This window comes from Sarcophilus harrisii, chromosome 3 (genome assembly GCF_902635505.1).
Source record: "Sarcophilus harrisii chromosome 3, mSarHar1.11, whole genome shotgun sequence".
NCBI classification, from domain to species: domain Eukaryota; kingdom Metazoa; phylum Chordata; class Mammalia; order Dasyuromorphia; family Dasyuridae; genus Sarcophilus; species Sarcophilus harrisii.
The window spans coordinates 362084589-362109248 of NC_045428.1; the positions used below are offsets into that span (position 1 = coordinate 362084589).

Here is a 24660-nt window from a genome sequence, read left to right on the forward strand (position 1 = left end):
CACATCTCCTAGTGATATGACAAGTACAGAGGCATTGCTTTTTGAATCTGTACCAATATATAATCATCACTTCATTTAATGCATTTCTTAACCAGATATTTGATCGATAAGCTAATAGTTTTTTTGCCTCTGTATACATGCTATACATTTAGAGTAATCAATTTTTTTTTTAAAGAAACATATTAGAACTTCTACATTCAGTTGAGTGTTGTCCCTTTCAGAACCTTTACCTTGAGAGGCTTTACATTTATTTCAAATTCTGCTGTTACTGTTTTAATATCAAGCAAGCCAGAACACCAACCACATGTCTTTATGCTCCCACTTTGTACATTTATTCTTTATTTCATTGCTTTTCAGAAAGGAATCATGTTAGAACCATGTCAGTCCCCTATCTTTGGTTGATGAAGTTTATACTATTGATTACAATTAATCAGACCATTATTTTTTAGTTATTTTTTCCATTTGCCCTGTTGGCGGGGTTTCCTTCTCTCTTTCCCAGCTGCTCTTGTAAACAATTTGCATGTTTATGTAAAAAGATCTCCTAGAGTGAGAGGAGGAGAAGTATGCAGCTGCTTTGGCCCATAAAGGATCCAACCTATGACACTAATCCTTCCCCTCTGGCACTATGCTTTCTAAATAAGTGGAACTCCTACTCTAGCAATAGACTCATTTGTGCTTGCCCAAACACTCTGAGCCATAACTTCTATTCTGTAGCTGTCACCTTTCCTTAAATGTTTTCTGTTTCCTGTTTTTAGGATAGTATCAGTTACTTTACACTCTACAGCATGATACTGCTTTGATGGAAGCAACATTGGCCACCACTACTGTTTTACCTTTTCTCCTTTCTCTTTTTTGTCCAACCAATTAAAAACTCCACATTCACAGGATACCAGAACCTTGTTACTGTTAGCAAGTTACAGTTATAACCTGTCGTTACAGGTTACTGTTCAAGCCAGCTGTACCAACACAGATCACACATGATTACTGTTACACCTGGGGTTGATTGTCCAGCTTGTGCAGATTGGACATGTGCATATCTCTAAAGACCAGCCTCCCATGACTTTATGTGCAGGGAAATAATAGGTGAGAGGTCTGCCTCTCCCCTCTCCATGTCCTAGAGTCTACCTGCAGGATGTGTCATAGGAGTTAGGCAGTGGCCCAGTTTGATGGGCAAACTGTTGGGTAAACTGACATTTACTAGCTATGTCATCTTAAAAAAAAAAGTCATCTAATGTGTTTTAAAGTCTACTCATTTCTAAAATGGAATTATAATAATACTTCCACCCCCCCTCCATTTCACAAGATTAGTGCACTGTAAATTTTAAATTGTTATGTGAATATGATGTATTATTATTTTTAAGTTGGGCTGTAGGAAAATATGTGGGTGTTTAACAAAAGAAAGTTTCTCCTTTCTTCCTTTGTATTTTGGAAACAACAATAATAGCTCACTTGATATAATGAGCTAAAGTTTGCTGAGGGCTTTATAAGGTTACTATGACTGTTTACTCTCAATTTACAGATGAGGAAACTGAGGCATGGAGAGGTTTAATATGAATTCCAAGATCACAGACTTAGGTTTTTTTGAATTTGGTCAGGTCTTCCATGTCTTTGTGATATGCTGCACTTCAGAGGAGAATTGAAGAGGCTATTAATAATTATCATGACAAATACTACGAGAATATAGTTATCCCTTTCACATCATGACTTTCCCCATTACAGTTTCCATATATCCCAGGTTGGCATAAGAAATTAAATGGGAACTTTGGGGGAATTTTGCAGAAGCTGCTGAAAACACACAAAGGCCAGCAGATGACATAGGAAAAAGTTTAGAAACTCAAAAATGCATAGAGTATATATATACATATATATATATAGTATTATATAACATCAACATATTTTATCTTTTAAATCATAATAATTAGACTTTTTTCTGGTATTAAGGGAGGACTAAAAAAAGTTTTATGTGGATTTTTCCAGATGGCAAAAGCTTTGCCTCCCAACGCCCATGAAATATTTCATTTCCATTACCACAATTTAAGATATTTGATATACTTCATTTAGAACATAAGCTTCTTAAATAGTGATTAGTTTCTTGCATTGAGAGTCTGGCAGCTCAGTAGAAGTAGAAGACTGAAGAGACACAGAAGACTTAGATTCCAGTTGGACTACTTTTCAGCTGTGTGATTTTAGGAAAGTCACTTAAGTTCTATGATCTATCACATGAAGGGGTTGGGCTTTGCTTTTTTGTTATTGTGATCACCCCAGTCTGGGTAGGATTTGCGAGCTTCTGGGACCTCGGGTCCCAGTCATCATCCACCTACCACATTGCTATCTCTTTTCCTCCACCCAGGAAACAACGCCTGTGAATCCAAGCCTTGCAGTTTGCTGTGTTTGCCCAAAGCCAACCACAGCAAGAGTTGTAAGTGTCCTGAGGGGGTATCCAGCAGCATCCTTCCATCTGGGGAGCTAATGTGTGACTGCCCTCGAGGCTATGAGTTGAAGAATAAGACCTGTATCAAAGAAGGTAAGGCTTTTTTATATCCTCATCTGTTTGGCTTATTTCTTTTCTTACTCCATCCCCATCCCCAATCTTTTCCCCTTGTCTTGAAACCCTAAGGGTAGACCCTGCCTCATTTTCCAAATCTGAAGTATTGTTGCTGTTGACCCCTAGAATGAGATCCCTGTTTACAGATATTGTGCTTTTCTGTTTAATGTCAGAATTAGGCCTCTAATTTTTTCACTCTGACCCTGATCTTTTTACCATTCCTTCCCCACCTCCCTGGCTAGATGGTACCAGTCCATCTTTGAACAGTGAATCTCACCCAGTAATTATTTTGAGACTGCTCTGACTGCTGAGTCATTGTTGAAGTGCCATTGTCAGTGTTTACAAAAGGTCCAGGCCCGCTGTGAACTTTGTCTTACATTAAGTTCCAGTCTATGAGTCTCTAGTCTAGATAACCCCTCCGCTTCTCTTTCTCAGCCCATGTGTTACCATGATGAGGAGCTGACCTACTAGGTGACCAGTCCTTCTCCTGATGGATCCATGTTGATGTCCAAAATTCCTCCTTTGCATTTGCCCCAGGTGGCGTTTTCTTTGTAATCATAAGCTCCCCTCTTAACCGCAGTATTAGAGCCTGGGCAGCTAAATATACAATGGCAGTACTTTAGATTTTTTCCTAAGAAAAATAGAGAAAAAAGACAAACCCTTTTTTTCCCCCTCCCACTGAAAAAGAGCACATATTTTGGATTCTATATGGCATCTCAAAGGTATTTGAAATTTAATAGAATCAGCACCATATGTGGGAAATATTCTTTCAGTATCTATTACCAGAACATAACCTGGCTATTGAAAGACAAATATCTATGAGTTGCCTCAGCCTCATTTCTTTAAAAAACAAAACAAAACAAGTGCATTTTTTTCTGTGCAGGAAGTAGAGAATACTTGTTTGTTTTATTAAAACAGAAAGTTACCTCAGAAAAATAAATGAGATATAATTTAAATAATTAAATTATATATAATTTATAACATATTATATATATATATATATATATAAAACATATGTATGTTATATGTAATTTAAAAATCATCTGACAAAAACCAAACTATCCAGTAAGTTAATAAATTGAAAAAAAAATTTAATATAGTTTGGTTTGGGTCCCCATTAAGGTGCCAAATGTGAGGATAACCTCTCCCAATATCGTTTATGGGGGCTTGGCTTTCCTTCATCCCACTGGCCAGTGCCAGAATCCTAGTTAATCGTCCCAGTTGTACTTGGACTCTTTCTTGGCTGCTTTCGCTTCTTTTACTTTTCATTAAGAAGAAGAAACCAAGTCAAATGCCCTTTCCCTCTGTGTGTCTCTTCTTGCTGTTCCCCCATTATTCTGGTCCTGGGATGGGGAAGTAGAGACCCCGAAGACCTGTGGTTCTGTGCACCCCACAGTAGGGATGACTTTGTTTTCTTTGCCTCTTGCCTCTCCGGATGGGTTAGCGAACACCTGCCTGCGCAATCAGTACCGCTGCAGTAATGGGAACTGCATCAACAGTATTTGGTGGTGTGACTATGACAACGACTGCGGAGACATGAGCGACGAGAGGAATTGCCGTGAGTCACCTGCTTGGTTGGGCCATAGGCTTCCTATCTTTTCCTGAGGTTGAATTTCCAAGGGATGTGGGTTAGTTTCTCTAGGCTTGCAATTCAGATTGTGGGCTCCAAGTAGAGAAGAGTATGCTTTTCAGGTAATAGTTGAGTCTCAGTCAGTCAATCAGCAAGCATTTATTAACACCTAGTGGCAAGAGCTGGAGAAGCAATAAAATGCAAAAATTATTTCTGCCCTTAAGGAGTATACATACATTCTAGGGAAATAATTAGGTACCTAGACCATATATACAGAGGGGCTGAAAATGTTGAAAGTAATCTGGATGGGGAGAGAAAGAAGAATGAAATGTCCATGTGTTTCCTCATTCAATTATGCTTTTTTTTTTTTTTTTAACAGAAATATATCATTCTTGGGGCAGCTAGTTGGTGCAATGAATAGAACACCAGCCCTGAAGTCAGGAGAACCTGAGTTCAAATGTGACCTCAGACACTTAACCCTTCCTAGCTGTGTGACCCTGGGCAAGTCACGTAACCCCATTTGCCTCAGCAAAAAAAAAAAAAGAAAGAAAAAAATCATTCTTAAAATAATAATAAATTAATAATTTACTCAAAGAGATGTATAATACAAATTGAATTGCCACGTATTATAGGCATTTGGGAGTTTTGGCCTAATCATTCTGGAGCTAAATTTCCTCCTTTGTAAAATAAGAATATTTATAAAGGCTAAGCTCTAACCAGCTCTAGAATTTTTTTTTTTTTTTTTTTTGGTTGCTGTTGCAAGGCCTTCCTTAGTTTTGATAGCATTATTGATCACTTCTTAATTTATAATAACTTTTAGTTTACCCAGACAGATATATGCCCCTTTACATGTTTTTTTTAAATATTTGACCTTTTGATGTCCAAATTGTTTTTTTCCTTCCTGATTTCACCAAAGCATCAGTCTTTACATGTCTGACTTAGCAATGATCTGAGGTGTTTGAAGTGTTCATTTTCACCCACATTATATATGGCTCTTGTCATTATTATTGGCTGTGCACCCTCTTTACTGACCTATTAACCAACTCTTTGGAATTAGGCAGGCAAAGCGCTCATTCCAGAGGCTAAGATGTTAAAACTTGTGCATTCTATCTGATGTTACAAATGCTCCTTCCCTAAGGCCTTTTGCCCATATGCCTCATGGTTATTTTTCCTGGTCTCAATGGATAGGTTTCCAAAAAACTGTAGGTGAAGAGTGACAAAGTCGAATGCAAGGCCTAGTCTCATTACTGAGCTTGGAAAGTCACTGACCTTTTTATAATTTCGTTTTGTTGCTTCTAAAATGGGTACTGTTTTAACTTTCTATACCTCATAAGGAGGCTGGAAAGATGTGACCTCACTGGGTAGGAGTCTTTTGAGAGCAAAGATAGTGTCAGTATAGGACAAGACATTTCCTATTTAGAACCAGATAAAAGTGGGGATTGAATTATTTGTACAGAGCAGTAGGAAATATTTAGATCGGATACTGAAATTACCTCTGAAACAACCTGATGATACGGAGGCAGATAGTGGGGGCAAGCCAGAGAGCATTACCATCCTGGACTTTTAGAGAAAGAACTTTAACTGGCAGCTCCCCTGTGCAGAAAAGTATGCTTGTTTCTAGGAATAAGATCCTGGAGATCAGTTAACCAGTCAGTCAAGCATCAACATTTATTAAGCACCACTCTGTGCCAGCCCTTGTTGCCAAGCACAGAGATTCAAAGACAATAAAATCCAAATAGTTCCTGCTCTCAAGAAGCTTATGCTTTCTCTTCTGTCCTATTGGTACTAACCATCTCAGAATAGTACTGTCAGGTTCTCCATGAATTGCTGATGTTTTGCTTTGATAAATTGAAATTTTTTATTTGCTGAACTTAAAAGAAAGGCAGGCATATGAAAAAGATCTGCCTATAGATAGATAACCTGAATCTTCTTGTCTCTGCTACTGACTCAACCACTTTGCAAACAGATTTTAGTTTATTATTTGGGTGAAAGGCAGATAGTAGATAGAGAACTGACCTTGGACCAAGAAAGTCCTGGGTTCAAGGCCTGCCTCAGACTTCCACTGGTTGTAGGGACACTGGCACTAACCTCTCAGTGATCTGGACAACTTCCAGAACAGATATTGTAGGAGAGGTACCAACCTGCCTTGGCAGAGGGAGCTTCCTCATGTGGAAATTCCCTTCTGGTCACTGTCCTTAAAGTGAAAAAAGGAGCTGGCTCTGACCTCCTATTTTGGATGAGACACCACATCCCACTAGGTCTTGCTGGGAAACAAGAGCCGGGGCGGAGGCCTCTTTATCAGGGAAATGGTAGCCCTTTGCTCTTCTCTATTTGAAACTGCAATTAGTTGAGACCAGGGAAGTGAGAGGTAGTGGAAGGTGAGGAGATTACCTAAGCAAGCTTTAGAAAGTGATGCTGGGAAGCCAAGATAAGGTTTTATCTATGCTTTTCATGGACTATATTTCTTATCTGGCTGTCCCAGTCCTTGGAAAAGTGACGCTCATCAAGATAGAATAGAATGTATATTTTGTCAACAAATGGGAGGAACACCTGGTGCCCCTGGGGACTCCTGGAGACGGTGAAAGGGGAGCTGAGGGTTGGTCCTGGAGGGAAGCAGGGGGTTCTTAGGAGATTGCTCCCTCTGCAGCAAAGGGCCAGGCAGCATTGCCAGAGCTTTTCCTTCACTCTTGTTATTTTGTATTCAGGCTCAGCCTCCCACTCACTTCTCAATTACAGAGAAGTTATGGAGCCCCAAATCAGAGCTGCCAAAATATCTATACCAACTCCCTCCCACGCTTCCCCCACCCAGACTGCCACCCAGCCCCTATCTGGCAGCAGTGCTGCTCATCCCAGGGTGTATCTCATTCTGCTGCTCACCATGGGGAGGGTCCCGTATCATCCAACCAGCTTTCTCAGATCCTCTGGGAGTGGTGTCCTGGAAACAAAGGAGGAGTCCTAGCTCCTGCAGCCCTAGCCCCCCTGCCCCAGGAGCTCCAGATGGAGCAGGCCTCTCACCTCTGGTGCACACAGGTGTACGCACTTAGGTCTCAGTTTGTTCCCCAGTAGAATATAATTTGCATGTTGTAGATGAGTTTTGAGTTTCATTTTTCTCTTTATATTCCCAGTGTTTGGCATATAGTAAGTAAGCACTTAATAAAGTCTTGTTAATGGACTAGAGAGGAACTGAGGTTCAGTGGAAAATGTGGAATTTATAGTCAAAGAGCATGGGTTCAAATTCCAACTCTGTCCTTTATTACCTGTGTGACTTGGTGCAAATAATTCAACTACTCTGAGTCTCATTTTTTCTTATCTATAAAATGGGGAGTTGGAATATCAATTGACAAACATTTATTGGGTGACTACTCGGTTAACAGTTACTGGACTAAGTAAATAGGTGTTCATAAAAAAATAAAATAAAAGCAATCCTTGTCCTCAATGAGCTTATAGATTACTGGAGGAGATAAATACAAATATGAATGCTATACACAATAAGTATAATGAGAATAAACATAGATTAAATAGAGGAGGGGCACTATCTTTGAGAGGGAATTCAAAATCACTTGATGCAGAAAGTGTTACACATCTTGAAGGAAGCCCTCCAGGCATAGGGAATGGTTGGTACAAAGTTCTAGAGAAAGGAAATGAAGCTCTTTGTATGAGGAGCAAAAGAGCTAGTTGGGCTGGATTGAAGAGTATGAGAAGGGGAGTAACAGTTGGTCAATAAGTGTGGAAGAGCTGGTTGGGACCAGGTTATGAAGAGCTTTAAAAATCATAGGGAGAATTTTGTGTTTATCTCAGAGGGGATGGGGACAGGATTTATGGAGTAGAGGAGTCAGATAACAAGATCTGGGCTTAAAAGGGGGAAAAACACTTTGGCAACTGTTTAGAAAAGAGGTGCCCAAGGACTAGATCTGACCTGCCTGCTTGTGTACAGCCCATGAGGTAAGAAAAATTGCTCAGTTTTTAAATTCAAATACAAAAATAATTTTTAGCTCATGGGCTAAACAAAGACAGGAGCTAGAGTTGTCCCATGTGCTATAGTTTGCCATTCTCTGGTATAGGTTGGCTAGAGTGGGGAGAGACTTGTGAGACTGGGAGACTCATTAGATAGTTATCCGTCTGAGAGGTTCTAGATTAAGATGGCAATTGTATGACTGGGGCAGGGTGCAGGTACAAGAAATATAAAGGTAGAAATAGCAAGTTTTGGTGCTGGCTGTGTGGTGTGAGGAAGGGAAAAAAAAAAAAAGATGAGTATAAAACCATTGTTACAAACCTGAGAGACTGGAAGAATTGTGGTTCCTTTGTTAGAAAGGGAAAAGTCTGGGAAGAGGGGAGAGTTTAGGAGAAGATATAATGAATTAAATTTTAGACATGCTGAGTTTAAGATGTATCTGACACAAATTTGAATTGTCACATGGGTAACTGGTAATATGAGATGATGCTCAAGTGAGAAACTGGACATATAGGTTTAGGAGTTACATGCTTTTAGATGGTAATTAAGCCTGTGAAAGCCAATGAAGTTAGTAAGAGTATAGAGATGAAGTTCTTGGACAAAGCCTTGCAGACCATCCCCACATTTAGAGCTGTGATATGGATGAGGAGCCAGCAAAGGAGACTGAGAAGTTCTTCTACAGGTAATAGGAGAACCAGCAGAAAATGTGACACAAGAGCCCAGAAGGGAAGCAGTTTCCAGAAGGCCACAGCTTTAAATGTAGCAGATTAATCAAAAAGGATGAGAACTGAGCAAAGTCTGTTAGATTTAGCATTTGAGAGACCACCGATAATTCTGGAGAGAGCAGTTTCATTTAAGTGATGAGCTTGGAAAATCAGATTCCATATGATTGAAGATTAAATGGGAGGAAAGGAAATAGAGGAAATAAGCATTGTCATTTCTTTTAGGAATTTGAGAAAGTTAGAATGAGCGCTTGAGGGAAATGTTCTAGTTATGTTTTTTTAAGGATGATACAGATCTTGGTCACCTTTGAAGGCAATGGGAAAGGCCTGAGTAGGTATGATTGAGGTGACAACTTGGGGGAGAAAATAGGAGATGGGATCAGAGGCACATGTTGAAAGGATGTCATGGTGTTTAAAGATGACAAGAAGGGGAAAGGAGGGAGTATATGTTTAAGGGCTTCAATTTTCTTAGTAAATTGAGAGGATCCTCAGCTGAAAGAATAGGGGGAAGGAGGCTTGAAAGAACAAGAGAAAGTTTGTAATAACTTCTGTAATGAGAGTGACATATTGAATAAGGGATGAATAAAAGGATTGCCTTGTTTTAGTGAAGACTTATAGTGTACTCAGTTAACACAGTTGTGCAATTTCATCCAGCTCTATTCAGTGACATAGGAGTTTGACCAGAAGAAGCAGATAGTGAGAATAAGCTTAGGGTTTGGTGAGTTTGAGTGATAATAAGACAATGAAGTAAGGGATACCAGAGTGGAATCAGTAAATTATAGAATAGATGAGGAAGTCATAATAAATTATTGTGAAAGACTGAGAAAAAAGTACCAAAAATTAGAAAGATTTCAAGAGTATTGGAACAAAGAAATGGAATGCTTGTGAGTACTGTGAGACTGGTGATGTGACTATCTTTTGGGGTTGTTGAGGTGAGTGAAGGAGATAGGGCATGGGACATTTGAAAGAACATCTGCTAGGATTCTGAAGGATATTGAACACCTTGGTGTTAGGAGTTGGGAAAGAAGGGAAGGTGGTGAACCTGGCACTGAATCCTTAGGCAAGAAGGCAGAATCCCTTGGGAGCTAATATACAACTGCTACCTTGATGTGACTAAAGTGAAAATGGCGGAGAGATTACTGAGCAATGACAGTAAAGGGAGATCCTGGAAATGGAAGTGGGAATCTAGGAGTATTCCCTCTCCCTCTCTGGGATCAGTGGGTCGGGGAGTGGAAGTGAAGGTATAGTCAGTGTAGGAGTAGGTGGTCTGGGATACAGGGAAGGGAAGCCAGGTTTCATTGAGGACAAATAAACTGAAGGACTGTGAGAGAAATGGTCCACAGTTAAGTAGTGTGTGCACTGTAGAAGGAGAATCCACAAAACAGAGGTATTAGAGGACTGATTAGGGTTGTACTGGACCAGAGAAAGGGTAGAATTAAGGAAGAAAGAGATGAGAGAATGGGAGGTGGCAGGTGAGAGAATGACATCTAGATAGTTGGCGATTCAATAATCAGGGAGGAGGAAAGAAATAGGTGGTAGGAGCCTCAAGCGGTGTAGAACTTGTGTGCTTTTCTAAGACTGGTTGAATGGAATTAGGGAGGGTAGGCAGTGCTGTTCCCAATCATACCATCTGACTCATTTACCTCTTCCCTGTATCTTCTTTCCTGTTAGCTACCACCATTTGTGATCTGGACACCCAGTTCCGATGCCAGGAGTCTGGGACTTGCATCCCACTATCCTACAAATGTGACCTGGAGGATGATTGCGGAGATAATAGTGATGAAAATCATTGTGGTAAGGAAAAAGAGAGGGCTGACTTCTGGAGATTCTGCCATCACAGACCATGTCTTCCTGATGGAAATAAAGAATATCTTAGAGTTGCTAGATAGAGAAGGCTTCCAACATCTGCTCCATTCTAATTAGATGACTTATCCCCATGCCCAGATTTTAAACCACTTTACCACCTGTACAACATAGTTAATTGCAAGTTTTTCCCTCCATTTCATTTGAATATAAATTGAATGGAAATATCATATCCAAAATGAAGTGAATAATGCTTCTTTGGGAGCTGGAAGGCATGGGCTTTAGAGCTTGCTATGCCACAAATACATTCTTTCACGTTGGAAATACCACTTCTGCCTCCTTTGGCCTAATGGTCCCTGACTTACCTGCCTTTCTGGGGCTCTCTGGAGATGAAGTAAAACAATAGCTATGACAGGGGAAAAGACTTTTTAAAAGGAAGCTATTACTGTTTGAGGCAGGTCAAATATTGAGGCAGGCCAGGAAGTCGGGGTGTTAAGCTCTAGATGTGGAATGTCTGTAGAAATCATCCTTGGAGAGAGTGCTGACAATAGAGAATATTCCAGCGGGATATTTCTTCCCATCTGTGTGGGGATTTGATTGTTTTTCTTCAAATCTGACCAGACTTTCCTTGGAAGCCTTGGAAGCACCAACCACATGCTTGTTCTCTGATTGTCGTTGTTCCATGTTTAAGGGAGTCTGAGGTGACTTGAGCGGGCAGTAGGTGTTGATCCTAGAGTCGGAAGACTCAGCTTCCGAATTCAGATGCAGTCTCTGGCAGGTACTTAAGTGTGGGGCCCTGCCTGCCTTGGTTTCCTCCTTTGTGAAATGAATGGAGAAAGAAATGGCAAACCACTCCAGTGACCTGACCAAGAAAGCTCCAACCAGGGCCAGAAAGAATCAGGTGCGACTGAAGACAACTGAACAGCTGCAGCAGAATGTGACTTGGGCCCTCCTCTGCTGTAAGAGCCGGCCCTCTCCCTGTTGATATCCCCAGATATCACACACGTGGCCATGGAGGGGAGGCAGGGTTCCTGCTTGTTTGCCTCCAGGAGTAATTGATTAGAGAACAGGTGGAGGTTAACCCCTGGTAAGAGTCACAGACATCACGGAGAAGTGTGTCGGTTAGATTGATTACCCTTCCAAGGAGGGAGATAGATTCAGATTGTCCTTATGTATGTGAGAGTCTGAGACCTGTTCTGGTATCAGCAGAGAACACTCACCCATAATTCAGAGATAAGGAAATGGAGGTCTGCCAGCACACATCTGTCAGTGAATCGGAGCAGCTCCCAAACAGAAAGTTCCTTCCCCATTGGATTGGGGAATTCAGGTCTGTGATGCCCAAGGTATCAAATAGAGAAGGTTTTTTGGTTTGTTTTTATTACAAAGGCTTATAAGACTACAAAGAGTTTAAAGGCTTTTTAGTTCTTCAACACAAAAGTTTATCGAATGCCTACTATGTACAGCTAGGAGCATCATGAAAGGCTTACTGTTATAGAGAATCCTTCTATTTGGATTTTGCACAGGACCTCCTTTGTGGTCTGAGGAATACCTTTTAATATAAAACACAACTAACATAACTTTATGCCCCATTTAGTACCCAGAAGATTATTGAACATGGTCATCACTGTAAGTTATACAGATCATGGGCTTATTCTTTTATATACATGAGGGAATTGGGGGGGGGCAAGGGAGTCAACCCTTAAGTCTGGATTTTGCTCTACTGAACTGCATGCTTTTTGGGTAATCGAATAATAAATTCTTTGCTAGAGAGGCAAGCTTTTGTTTATGCCTTAAGGTCTAAACTTCTATTTTTAGGAACTCTTGAATCATTAATTCAACCTATGCTCTCCAAGTTCTTTCTTCTTCCTCCTTAGTTGTGTGATCATGAAGATGTGTTCATTTGTAGAAAGTCATCTATTAAAACCCAACTGACACTGCTGATTATGTCAAGCCCCAGAATTTTTTGTTTGTCAGTCATGTCTGACTCTTTGTGTCCCATAAGGGGTTTTCTTGGCAAAGATATTGGAGTGCCATTTCCTTCACCAGCTCATTTTATAGATGAGGAGACTGAGACAAGCACAGGGTTAACTGACTTGCCCAGAGTCACACAGCTAGGAAATGTTAATCCAGTTATAACTGGATTTGAACTTAGGTCCTTCTGACTCTCAGCACTCTATCCTTTGCTCTACCTAGAAGCCCCTAGAGTGTTATAGAACTTCCAAATTAACTTCTATCTTTCAAAAAGGATAACCAATAGAATATAATCTCTTTGAGGGCAGGACCTGTTTCATTTGTCTTTGTAGTTTTGGCTATAATGTTTAGCACATAGTAGGTACTTAATTTTGGCTTGTTTTGTTGATTGATCCACACTGGAGAAAAACTAATGTCTAGGTTGTAACACGAAGAATAGCCTATTAAGAAATTCTGTTAGCCTAAGTATGTATCTTGGAACAGATGTTATAGGTGTTCCCCAAGTAAAGATCTGAATATTTAAGAGGTGGTATGGTGTGCAAATAGTACTAAACTTGGAATCAGCAAAACCTGGCTTTGAAAGTTGCCTTAGATATTTGCCACCTGTGTGGTTCTGAGCAAGTCCTAGGTACCTTAGTTTCCTTATCTGTAAAAAGAAATAGGTTTCAATGGCCTCAGAGATCCCTTCTAGCTCTAAATATGTGATCTATAGAAGAAAGAAATGAAGCTAAATCATTTTTGGAAAATTATGCAGCTTCAAAGTTTCACAGAATTTGAACTTGTCCTTGCTACAAAAGGCCATCTTTTGTAAAAAATTATTTTCCTGGTAATGATGTGACTCATAGAACACTATAGTCTCTGATATATCAGAATCATAGGTTTCTGTAGGGCAATTCAGAGCCATATAGCAGTACATTGAGATACACTTCTATGGAGGTCTTACTTAGTGCAGGTGGTGTAAATCACATTAGTGAGGATGATGTTTTGGGGATAGAGTGACGACCAAGAGGAGGATAAACAGATGAACAGACCAAACGTTGCACTTCTGTCAGTGAAATAGGAAAAACAGAGAGATTTCCTTTCTCTTGTCAGCATGTTGGGTGGACCTTCTGTGGAGAATTTCTAGGGATGGACAACCTGCAACATGGTGTAGAGGATATTGTGCTGGATATTTGTCCAGAAGACCTGGATTCGAATCTTACCCCAGATACTTATTAGCCATGTCATTATCTTGGCAAAGCTTTAGCTCTCTATGCTTTTATCTATAAAATGAACAAGTTGGATGACCTGTCAGTAGCCCCTAAAATGCCTCCAGCTCCAAATCTATAATTTTAAGAATTATCTGGGTAAAAAAGATATGTATAGATTAAAATCTGCATTTGAGGAGATTGAGCATCTATCAGATAATTGGTTGAATGGATCCTGTGTACAAGCCAGAATGCTTGGGGCCAAGGCAGGCTTGGCTTCTCAGGCTTTTCCTACCTGTCTTGCCAGAGAGACTGCAACTGGGCATTTTAGAAGTCTATTGTCATGCAATTATTTTACTGTAAAATAAGGAAATCTTAGTGTCCATAATCTATGTACAGAGAATAATCATTCAAAAAGTGTTTATTCGATACTTGGGACTTTACAGGCAGTATGCTAAGGTTTCTCTGAAAGAGAAATAGATCTTTCAGGGAACTTGCATTGCAATTAGAAGAAAAACACTGGGACACAGGTAAATGCAAAATACATACTAAGTAACCCGGGGTGGGTGAGGGGATGGGCAGCACTCTAATATGTCTGTGAGGCTCAGGAACAGTCTGAGGTGGAACTCAGGGGGAGCAGCTGGAAGCTCTCAATCCTGCATCGAGTGCTATCTCACCCCATGAACCAACTGATGAACACAATGTTTAAAAACATATGGCTTTTTAATGTTTTATCTTTTAAATAATATGTTTTAAAAAAAGATCTTTACTCATACCTAGTCTGCCTTGAGGGGATACTCAGCATGGTTCTTTCCTTTTTAATCTCCCAGTAGTTAGGTTGACCTATCCAAAGTGATTTAGGGAAAAGAATATTTTTCTTCTACCACTTAAAGCATCTTGAGGGTAGAGATACTGTATCACTCCCAACTTGTTAGAGTTGACATCACTGTATCCAGGGTTGTGTTGTTGATGCCTGAAGAAGACAAACATTGTCTTCTAACCCTCTTCTTCCTTCCTCACTCCTGACACACAGTTAGCATCCTGTTATTTAAAAACAAAGGCCCTAAACCTATCAGCCCCTTTTTAATAATGTGTAAGAATATAACGTGATATAGACAGCAAATAATTTCAAGACAAATTTGTATAAACTCTTAGAGAATAGATCCTATAATGAGACTATCTCAAGGAAATAGAAAAGTTTAGGCTCATCTTGAACCCATCAAGAAGGAAAACTGTGCTTTGATGGAACCTCTATCAGAGACAGAAGAATTAGTCCAGGGTTTATTGGTCTGACCGGATCAGGGATTCCACTTGTTCTCTTTTCATTGTCCTGTTCTCTCTCCTTTAGAAGCTCACCAGTGTCGAAATGATGAATTCAACTGCTCCTCAGGAATGTGCATCCGCTCCTCCTGGGTATGTGATGGGGACAATGATTGCAGGGACTGGTCTGATGAAGCCAACTGTACGGGTGAGTGACTCAGGGAACCAGGCTCTCATGGTTATCCTTATTTGTCAGTGGTTCAAAAGGCTTAGCTCCCTTCCCCCATCTCCCCCCCCCCAAAAAAAAGTAGAATAAAGAGACTAGGTTGTATGTTCCAGAATATGAAATCTAAACATTTGTACTGCGTATGTATGTGTATATATTGTACATGAAACTGGGACAGGAAACATTGTAAGAAATTTTTACTAACTTAAGCAGAATTAGGTGGATTGATATGAATAAGACATGATAATAATCACCTATCATTAAGTGATACTATCAACTATCATTTTAATGCAAGTGAATTACTTGCTTTGTATGTTAAGACTTTAAAATTCATCTTTTCTATCCCTCCTAGTATACCTGAGCAGCCTTGTCATCCTGCCCTAAATCAAGAGACACAAAGAATCCCAACTAATTTTTATTATTACCTATCTAAAAACAAATGGGAAAAAATAAAACTAAATTTCTCCATGGTTCCTACATATACATTATGTGATATACTTGAAATTTAAGTATAAGTGCTTTTTATATTATTCGTTGTTTTGGATTTATCTCCTTTTGGAAAAGGACCTTATCTCAAGTTTCTTTCTGCATTTCCCCATCGGTGCCTAGTGCACCACTGTGTACATAAGAATTTCTTAACAAATATCTCGTGGCCCTGCTTCCATTCATCAATGTGGTCAGTTTTGTTGATTTTTTGACCTGTAAGAGTTAGTAGATTTTCCTTAAGTGCCTGACCAGAAGAAACTGGCTCATTTCAAGTAACTTCCTGTTGTTGTTGAACTCTCTCTACAAGTTGCAGTAGGAGTTGGGGCTGGCCAGCCATGATCTGTAATGTGGAACCTTTGTATATCCAGGCTCACAGCAGGGTGAAGAAAACCCCCATGATAGACCGTTGTCAAGCAGTGAAAGGCTGTCCATCATTAGGAAACTTCGGTTTGGACATGTGACAAGTTTATAAATTAGTGGGAAGCACTTAGGCATTTCTGTTTGCAAATTGCAAGGTGATTGAGTATCTTGTTACCGGTATTGCTCAAACTTGTGTTTCAGAGCCCACGTCTATGCTCAGAAATGAATGAATTAGCTTCGTTTCTCAGGGAGGGAGGGGTCCATCTACATCTCCCACCCCTCTTTTTCCTCTGGCTGTACTGAGAGAGCAAATTTATAGCTCCTGCCACCCTCAGCTGAAGGCTTGTTCTAGAAGCTGCCCTTCCAAACTTTCCTAAGAGGATTCTCCCTCTTCCTCTTCCTGAAATAATCTGGGGTCAGATGGGAGCTCATTAAGATGTGTGCACATGACTTTCCATTTCCTACAGGAAGTTAAGCTGTGACCAAATAGCCAAAGAAAATAGGTCAGGGCAGGCTGACCTTTAGTTAGCCCCACCAGCCCTTGGGCAGTTCTATACAATTGAACCTTCTGGAGGCAGTGAGGCCATAATTCATCTGGAAAGAAGAAAGACCTAGCTCGTGTTTGGCTAACAGTGAAACCTCATTTGCTGATAATCAGCTGCTGTGGCTGGATTTGTTGAATCAGGAAAGCTTTGCCCAAGGTCAAGGAGTGACTCATTAGATAATAGACTGTGTTAGACACTCAAGTGCTCCCATTCTCTGAATTTTTATCTTGATCACTCTGGTAACGAGATGGAGCAGAAAACCCTTGAGATTAAGAGTCCAGGAAACCCATGTTATGGTTTGGAGTTGCCCCTAAGATGCTGGGAAATTTATCATACCTCTTAGAACCTCAGTTTTTTTATCCCATAAAACCAGGGCATTGAATTAGGTGATCTCCCAGGTCCTTTCCAGTTCTGGTATTGTTTTTCCATAATTTACTCCTTGTTACTCTCAGGGGTATTTTTAATCTTTTCATATAAATTGACTCTTTCCACCTAGTCCTTCTAGAAACCTTTAACCTAATTTAAACTCAGCCTTACCTACCTCTGGAGTATCATTCAAAATGTAATAATTAAAAAAAAAGGTGGGGGGAAAGAGTATGAACTAACAGAAAATCTCTAGAGTGGAGTGTTCTCACCCTATCTCCGCCTCCAAATCACTTAAACAATATTAAACAAGTATTTTATTAAGCATTCTTTATTTGCTAGGCTGAGAAGCTCTGGGAATATAAAAAAAGGCAAAAACAGAGGCTTTGCCTTCAAGGAGCTCACATTCTAATGAGGGAGACAATCTGCAAATGATTAAGGATGTACAAAACACATACACACTGGATTCCATATGCACCTTGCATTATCTTTAATAAATGTATAATAACTATGTGTATATAGATATAGTTATACATAAAATATACATACACTACGCATTCACACTGGTATGTATGTAGTTAATAGAGAAATTGATTGATATAGAGAGATACGTAGGTGAGGGGAAGGGGAAGAGAAAAGAGACAGAGAGCTTGATTATGGAAGAAAGCCTCAGAGAGATGATACTAGAAGGGAGAATGGATTGGAATTGGAGATACTGGAAAAGACATTTTGCACCATCTGAGATCTGGTTTGATTTCTGAAGGAGGCCCAGAAAGGCAGAAAGTGTTAACAGGATTTCCTTGATGCACTGAGGGAGAAGGCCCAGTGGAGGTTGTATTATAAAAATCTTAGTAAACGTGACCTTTGTACTATAATGCTGGAGAAACTGAGGCAAGACAGATTAGAGGGTTTTAAATGTTTTAATAGTGGAGAGTTTGGACTGGCAGCTATATTAGCTAGCCAGCTGGCCATTTGACCCCAGTTGCCTCACCAAAAAAAAAATTTTTTTTTTTTAGTTTAAAACAAAACATTTCCTGAAAAATGGATGCTACTTGATGTGGAGTCATTCTAGGTAGCAACTCATTCATGAAGGAGGAAGAAAATGTGATGAGGCATTTGGAAAGGTTATTTGGTGTATTAAATTAATAAATTAAAATCATGTAAAAGAATTACTGTTTTGGGGTAATACCTCATGTATCATGACAGATACATTTATTCTCCTTCCTGGAAATTTATGTGTTTTTAAAAAATACCTAATGGACTGCAAGTGTCAGTGACGGTAACATATTAAATCCTCTGGTGGGTTTATTTGCACACTGCCATATGAGACACTGGTCCTGTAGGAGATATAGCAAGAAGATGAGGATAGAGATAGCATGTGTTTTCAAGAGATTTAGAAAATCAGGACGCTTTTTACTTATTAAAGCACTTTGCAAACTACAGCGTGCTATATAAATGCTCTCTCTTATTCTAGTCTGAAAGAGTTGTCTGAGGCCCAGGGAGTTTATAATTTAACTAGTTGCACAGAGAAAGAATGAACTTGAACTCTTCCTTTATGACCTCAAGTCCAGCATGTTACCCACAATGACACACTATCTTTCCTTGCATTTTAAATTATCTTTAGAATACACTTGAGTTAATTTGAAATCCTGCCGTGTCAGTCAAGCCATTGAATTAATATGAATAGCTTTTTGTTGGTGCCTTGATTTGTAAGAAAAGTACCTCTTACACTCTATAATACAATCTCTGGGTCTCCCCTTTTTCCCCTTCCTCTCTCTCCTTCCCTCTTTCCTCCTTCTGCCCTCCCACCCTCTCTTTCTTTCCCTTCTTTCTTCTCTTGCCCCTCAATATTACCTCCTCTTCCTCTCAGAACTTCCTTTTCCTTCTTTCTCTCTTCTTCCCTCTCTCCTTCTCCCTGTCTCTTTCTCCTTCCCTTTTTCTTCTCCCTGCCTTTTCTCTCCTTTCTCCCTTCCTCCCCTTCCCTCTTCCTTAGGAAACAGGTATAAATAACTTTCTGCTCAAGTAAAGAAAGAGAAAATCAGATGGAGAAGGCAAGCAACTAGCAGCCCTCTTTAGTGCAGAAATTTCACCCTTTAAACCAGAGATATGGAGCAATCTCTTTAAACCACTGGTGTTTCCTTTCAGCCTGGGGCCATAGTTTCTGTAACTTTTCTTTTTAAATTCGTGTTCCTCTCTATTTAATTTAAACTAGTAGATAGAGCCCAGTCTTCTGGGATCATTAGATCTAGGCTGTAGCTTTATTTCTGGAACCCACTTGCTGTGTGACCTTGAGTAAACCACTCTCTAGGTTTACTAAAATTACTAGGTTACCTTTAGTTTTTTCACCTCTAAAAGACAACTTTACCCTTTAGAGTTATAGTAACAATAAATGAAGGAATTGAAGTGAGAACATTTTCTGTTTTTCAGGAGGAAGTATCACTAAATCATCAGATATTTACTGAATGCTTATTGTCTGTATATAATCATCCTAGGAAGTAAAATCATAAAATCATTAGTGGCAATTTTGAAAAATCTTTAAGCAAGGTTTATGTCCTTGAGAACTTATATTCTTTTGGGGGACACAGGACTTACAAATGGGAAACAAGGCATTATTATTGTTGTAGTAGTTATTATTTTCATCTTGTTGGGTTATGGTGAGATAGGTCTTTAAGTGCATTCTTAAAGAGAACCTCTGGTGTGGAACCTCTCTCTACTAATGCAAATGGACATCAACCTACGGGCTTAGAAAGCTGCCTGGGACCCTGAGAGATTTAAGTGACTTTTCCAGAGTTGCACAAACTATTAAGCTTTTAAAATTATTTTAAAATATTAAATCCAGAGGCAGGAAATTTGAACTCTGACCATAATGATACTTTTCCATGACAAAGTGTTAAATAAAATATAATAGAATTCACAGTCAAGGGTTGTCTTTTATCACTCTGGTTGCCAATATACTTCCAGCATGTGCTAGCAAAAATAAATGTGACCAATTCAAGCAAAGAAAAAACAGCTGTTCCTGAAAAATATATATTGTGAGGATCTGAAGAGTGAAAAAAAGACAGGGGGAGGGGAAGAGAAGAAAGAGAAATATTTGATTTTTCCCAATTTTAAAACTTGTTGAAAAGTAGTCATTAGAAATGCCAGTCCATTCACCAGGCTGCACCCCTGAGCTTCAGAACAGCCACCCCCAGATTTCTAGGCCCTGCGTGCATAATAAGGCAGATCCTTCAAACTAGGGAGCTCTCCCTGCCCTCAGAGTGGTGGGAGAGAGAAGGGACAGTTGTGATGCTGCTTCTTCTTTCTGCCTTGCTTTTAGCCATCTTCCACACCTGTGAGTCCTCCAGCTTCCAGTGCCACAACGGGCACTGCATCCCGCAGCGCTGGGCCTGTGACGGGGATGCTGATTGCCAGGATGGCTCAGATGAGGATCCCATCAGTTGTGGTGAGTGCCATGCTTCTGGCCTACATGAGAAGTGCCTGGAGGCTTCCCTAAGGGGAATGCCTCCTTCTTTATTGGGAGATTCCCCCCAGCTGGGAAAACTCCCCTAGCTCCGAGTTTTAAGGAGCCAGTTCTAAGGACTTAGGCCTGTTTCTTTCGGTAGGTTGCTTTTCCAAAAGCAACACCCTACCCTGTTTACAAGGAGATGGCAACCTTGGGACTCAGGGTGGGTCTATTCTCACTTTGAATCATGTCTGCCTATGATCTGTAGCCAGTGCTCTTTTGGCAAGATCCACAGAACTAGTGGTGTGAATTGAAGGTCCTAGTTTTATTTCTCTACAGACTTTTGTGTCTTACTTTAGGCAAATCCTTTAGCCTTTTAATGTTGAGTTACTATTTTTTTTTTTGAAAGATTGATAGAAGGGATGAAGGTGTGAGATAGGAGCCTGTTCTCCTTGCTTCATATGGTTGTTGAGAGGATAATTGGCAAAGTGCTTTAATGAAATTATTAAGGGGGTTTTGCCCTTTGTAGGAGGCTCAGCTGCTTACTCCCAGTATGATCTTGGGATGCTTGCTTAAGCACTTTGGCCTTTAGTTTCCTCATCTCAAGAAATGAGGGGATTGGACTGCATCATGTCTAAAATTCCTTCCAGGATGATTTTTGTCATTATTATTGTTATTTTAAATATTTGATTTGAACTTAATGGTCCCCTGCTCCTGGGCACTGATTTTTTTTTTCCCCTTTCTCTTTCTTTACCAAATTCCAGAGAAGAAGTGCAATGGATTCCGTTGCCTCAATGCTACCTGTATTCCCTCCAGCAAGCACTGTGATGGACTCCATGACTGCTCAGATGGCTCAGATGAGCAGCATTGTGGTGAGTGTAGCACTTCTTTAAGGGGAGCCCATGGACAGTGTGCCCATGGTGGTGGGGAGCAGTTGGTCTCTGATTGCTGCTCATGGTCAGTTTGTAACCAGACAGACCCAAAGCACTTGGGCTTTGGTTGAGAGAAGCTCCAGCTAAAATGCTTCAGTGGGCATTGATTCTGTCTCCTGGGTTGCTTACATGCCTATCTAATATTGCTGGTGACCATATATGCAACATTTTATGACCTGAAATTGCTTTAACTTCCAAATTATTGTTTTAATGCCTTGGCTTAAGGCTCTGTTTGCCTAAAGTGACAATTGTTACCATAGAATAATGTTGGGAAATTCCACCAGCCTCCTCACCTCCTGAATTCCAAACCATCCATTTAAACACAACTAAAATACTACCTCCTCTATGAAACTCCTCCTCTCATTCTCCTAACTCCTTAATAATGAGGGACCTTTCCCCCCTGGATTTCATATAGAGCTCTTTGTTTTGTATAGTGTTTTTATTGTGCATTTTATTTAACAGTGTTTGTATCTTGTACCTCTTGCTAGACTAAAATCTAAAGGCAGAATTTTATCTATACTTACTATGTCTCCTCAGGTGTCTAACATAGGGCTTTCTTTGCCAATAATAGGGCCTTACTAGATATTTGCCTAATTGATGTCTCCTTATTGTCTGTGAAATCTTTCAGAACCCCTGTGTACTCGTTACATGGACTTTGTGTGTAAAAACCACCAGCAGTGCCTTTTCCAGTCCATGGTGTGTGATGGCATTGTTCAGTGTCGAGATGGCTCAGACGAGGATGCAGCTTTTGCTGGATGCAGTAAGTGGGCCACTTAGGGAAAAGATATCCTTAAAATGGTGGAAGGGCTGTTTTATCCACTTAGTTTAGAGTTCTGTCAAGTGCTCAACACAGACTGTCTTAAGAGACTAGATATTAGTAAAGTAGTATAAGCCTTTTTAGTTGATAATAGTTAAAGTATTAAGAGATTAGAGATGTTTTGGTTTTTTTTGGCTTGGGCTTAATATATAATTCATAGAATCTTCAGATCAGAAGAGCATTTGAGAAATGTTCAGGCCTTTTTTACCTTTATGTTGCTCTGTTATATTGCACTTTTTAGCATAGAAATGATCATTATTTCATGCTAATTTGTTCTTTTGTCAGCCCATGACCCTGAATTCCACAAGGTTTGTGACCAATTCAGTTTCCTGTGTCAGAATGGAGTTTGTATTAGTTTGATTTGGAAATGTGATGGGATGGATGACTGCGGGGATTACTCAGATGAAGCCAATTGTGGTAAGCTAATTTTTTAAAGACTGTGTTTGTTAACTCTTTTATACTCCTACTCTGACTTATAATATTCATCCTTAATTCAGGAAGAAGTGAAAAGAAATGAAATTTGGTCATATGCAAGGATGTAATTTTTTTTTTAGGAGCTGAAACTAATTCAAAGCTCATTTAAGGGCTGTCATGTCTTCAGAGACTTTGAAAACTATTGAACAGCTCTTCATATTGTGATGATGAATATATGTGTATATATATGTTGTATATAATGTATTTTAACATTTTTTGAGTATAATACTCTTCAAAGTACCAAGTGTCCTAATTTGCAGATAGATCAATTTTCATCAGTTGGCCATTCTTTTGGTCAGATGATTAAATTTAAATTTAGGTAATGGTTTCCAATATGTTATGGTATATTTTAGGAAATTGAGTTTCATGAAGAAGAGTAGAGAAGGAGGGATTGGCATTTATGAAATTCTATAGATTATTTCTTTGTCTCTGTTGTAAAGTCTAGTAGCCTTGGTTAATACAGCTGAGTTCTTGGTAAGAAAGATATAAATAGATCTTTGAGATCTCTGAATAATACTTACTGGGAAAGTGACTACTGCTCATGGTTGGTATCTTTAGAAAACCCCACTGAAGCACCAAACTGCTCCCGATACTTCCAGTTCCAGTGTGAAAATGGGCACTGCATTCCAAACAGGTGGAAATGTGATGAGGAGAATGACTGTGGAGACTGGTCTGACGAAAGGGATTGTGGAGGTAAGGGGCTGCCTTTGCAGCAAGTTGAAACTAGCAGGAGTTCATCTTTATAGAATGAACAGTATGTGAAGTCCTTTAAATAATGATGATGGTAAAAAATGATAATAATAACAACAATAACTAGCATTTATAGAGTGCCTATAGTGGGCCAGGCACCGTGCCAAGTGTTACAAATATTATCTCATTTGGCACCTCATTGAGAGGTAGCCAATGCTATTATTCCCATTTTACAGCTAAGAAAATTGAAGCAGGTAGAAACTAAGTGACTTTCTTGGATCACCCAGCTTAGGGAATATCCGACTCTGGATTTGAACTCTGATCTTGCTTATTCCAGGCCTCATAGTCTATCATCTGCGTCTTCTCTGAAAGGAACTCCCTTTTTGATTGTCTCTGACAGTATATATCTTTGAGAAGTAGCCTGGTGTACTGAGACCTACCTTGCCAATTTTCTGTTTACTGTGCCCAGGCAGTCAATGAGTATTTGTTAAGTTCTTACTTCATTCCAGGAACTCTGCATGGGTCTGTACCATAGTCATTCAGCAGAATGTACTAAATTACCTTTTTGTGTTTAGTTGCCATTCTGTAATTATCAGCTCCCTGAGGGTAAGAATCATGTCTTCCCTAACCTTTGCACCTCTTCCTGTGATGAGCACGGCTTATACACACAACAGATTCTTAATAAGAGTGATGAATAAAGGCTTCTCCCTTGGACCCTGAGGACCCACTAAATAGAATTTTATTTTGCTTTTTATTCAGTTTAACAAGAATTCTTTATTCTGGGGTTGTTTCTTAGTTTTCCTTTTTGATCCCATGAATTTGATTTTCTGTTCTATTTTATCTGTTTAGTTTCTCTCTGTATCTGGGGGCTTTGGTGTCCCGACGCTTTTGTAGGCTATGGACTACTCTGGCTGCGAGAGAAATCAGGACCTTGTTGGGACTGCCCTGCTGCTGTCTTAGGACTCAGATCTTTTAGCCTCTCAATTTGAGTCCTTGCACTTAATAGTCTAGTACAGTGGTTCTCAAAGTATGGTCTAGAGAAAAGGGGTCCTCAAACTACGGCCCGAGGGCCAGATGCGGCAGCTGAGGACCATTATCCCCCTCACCCAGGGCTATGAACTTTCTTTATTTAAAGGCCCATAATACAAAGTTTTTGTTTTTACTATAGTCAGGCCCTCCAACAGTCTGAGGGACAGTGAACTGGCCCCCTATTTAAAAAGTTTGAGGACCCCTGGAGAGAATCCTGGGAATCTCTGAAACCCTTTTAGAGGGTCTACAAATTCAAAAATATTTTTTATTTCCAATATGGTAAATG

General features: G+C 39.8%; 1 protein-coding gene across 2 annotated transcripts in view; it reads left to right on the forward strand.

The window, feature by feature from the left end:
• The window catches only part of SORL1 (sortilin related receptor 1), a 197156-nt gene that overhangs the window by 133589 nt on the left and 38907 nt on the right, over positions 1-24660 (forward strand). The window contains exons 22-30 of one of the 2 annotated variants that reach the window (XM_023499392.2): positions 2351-2524; positions 3990-4103; positions 10461-10583; positions 15099-15218; positions 20307-20432; positions 21197-21304; positions 21993-22124; positions 22467-22598; positions 23214-23348. In XM_023499392.2, coding sequence (XP_023355160.1) covers positions 2351-2524; positions 3990-4103; positions 10461-10583; positions 15099-15218; positions 20307-20432; positions 21197-21304; positions 21993-22124; positions 22467-22598; positions 23214-23348 — 1164 coding nt within the window. The remainder of the gene's footprint in view (positions 1-2350; positions 2525-3989; positions 4104-10460; positions 10584-15098; positions 15219-20306; positions 20433-21196; positions 21305-21992; positions 22125-22466; positions 22599-23213; positions 23349-24660) is intronic. The other variant, XM_031960174.1, reaches the window with a different exon arrangement.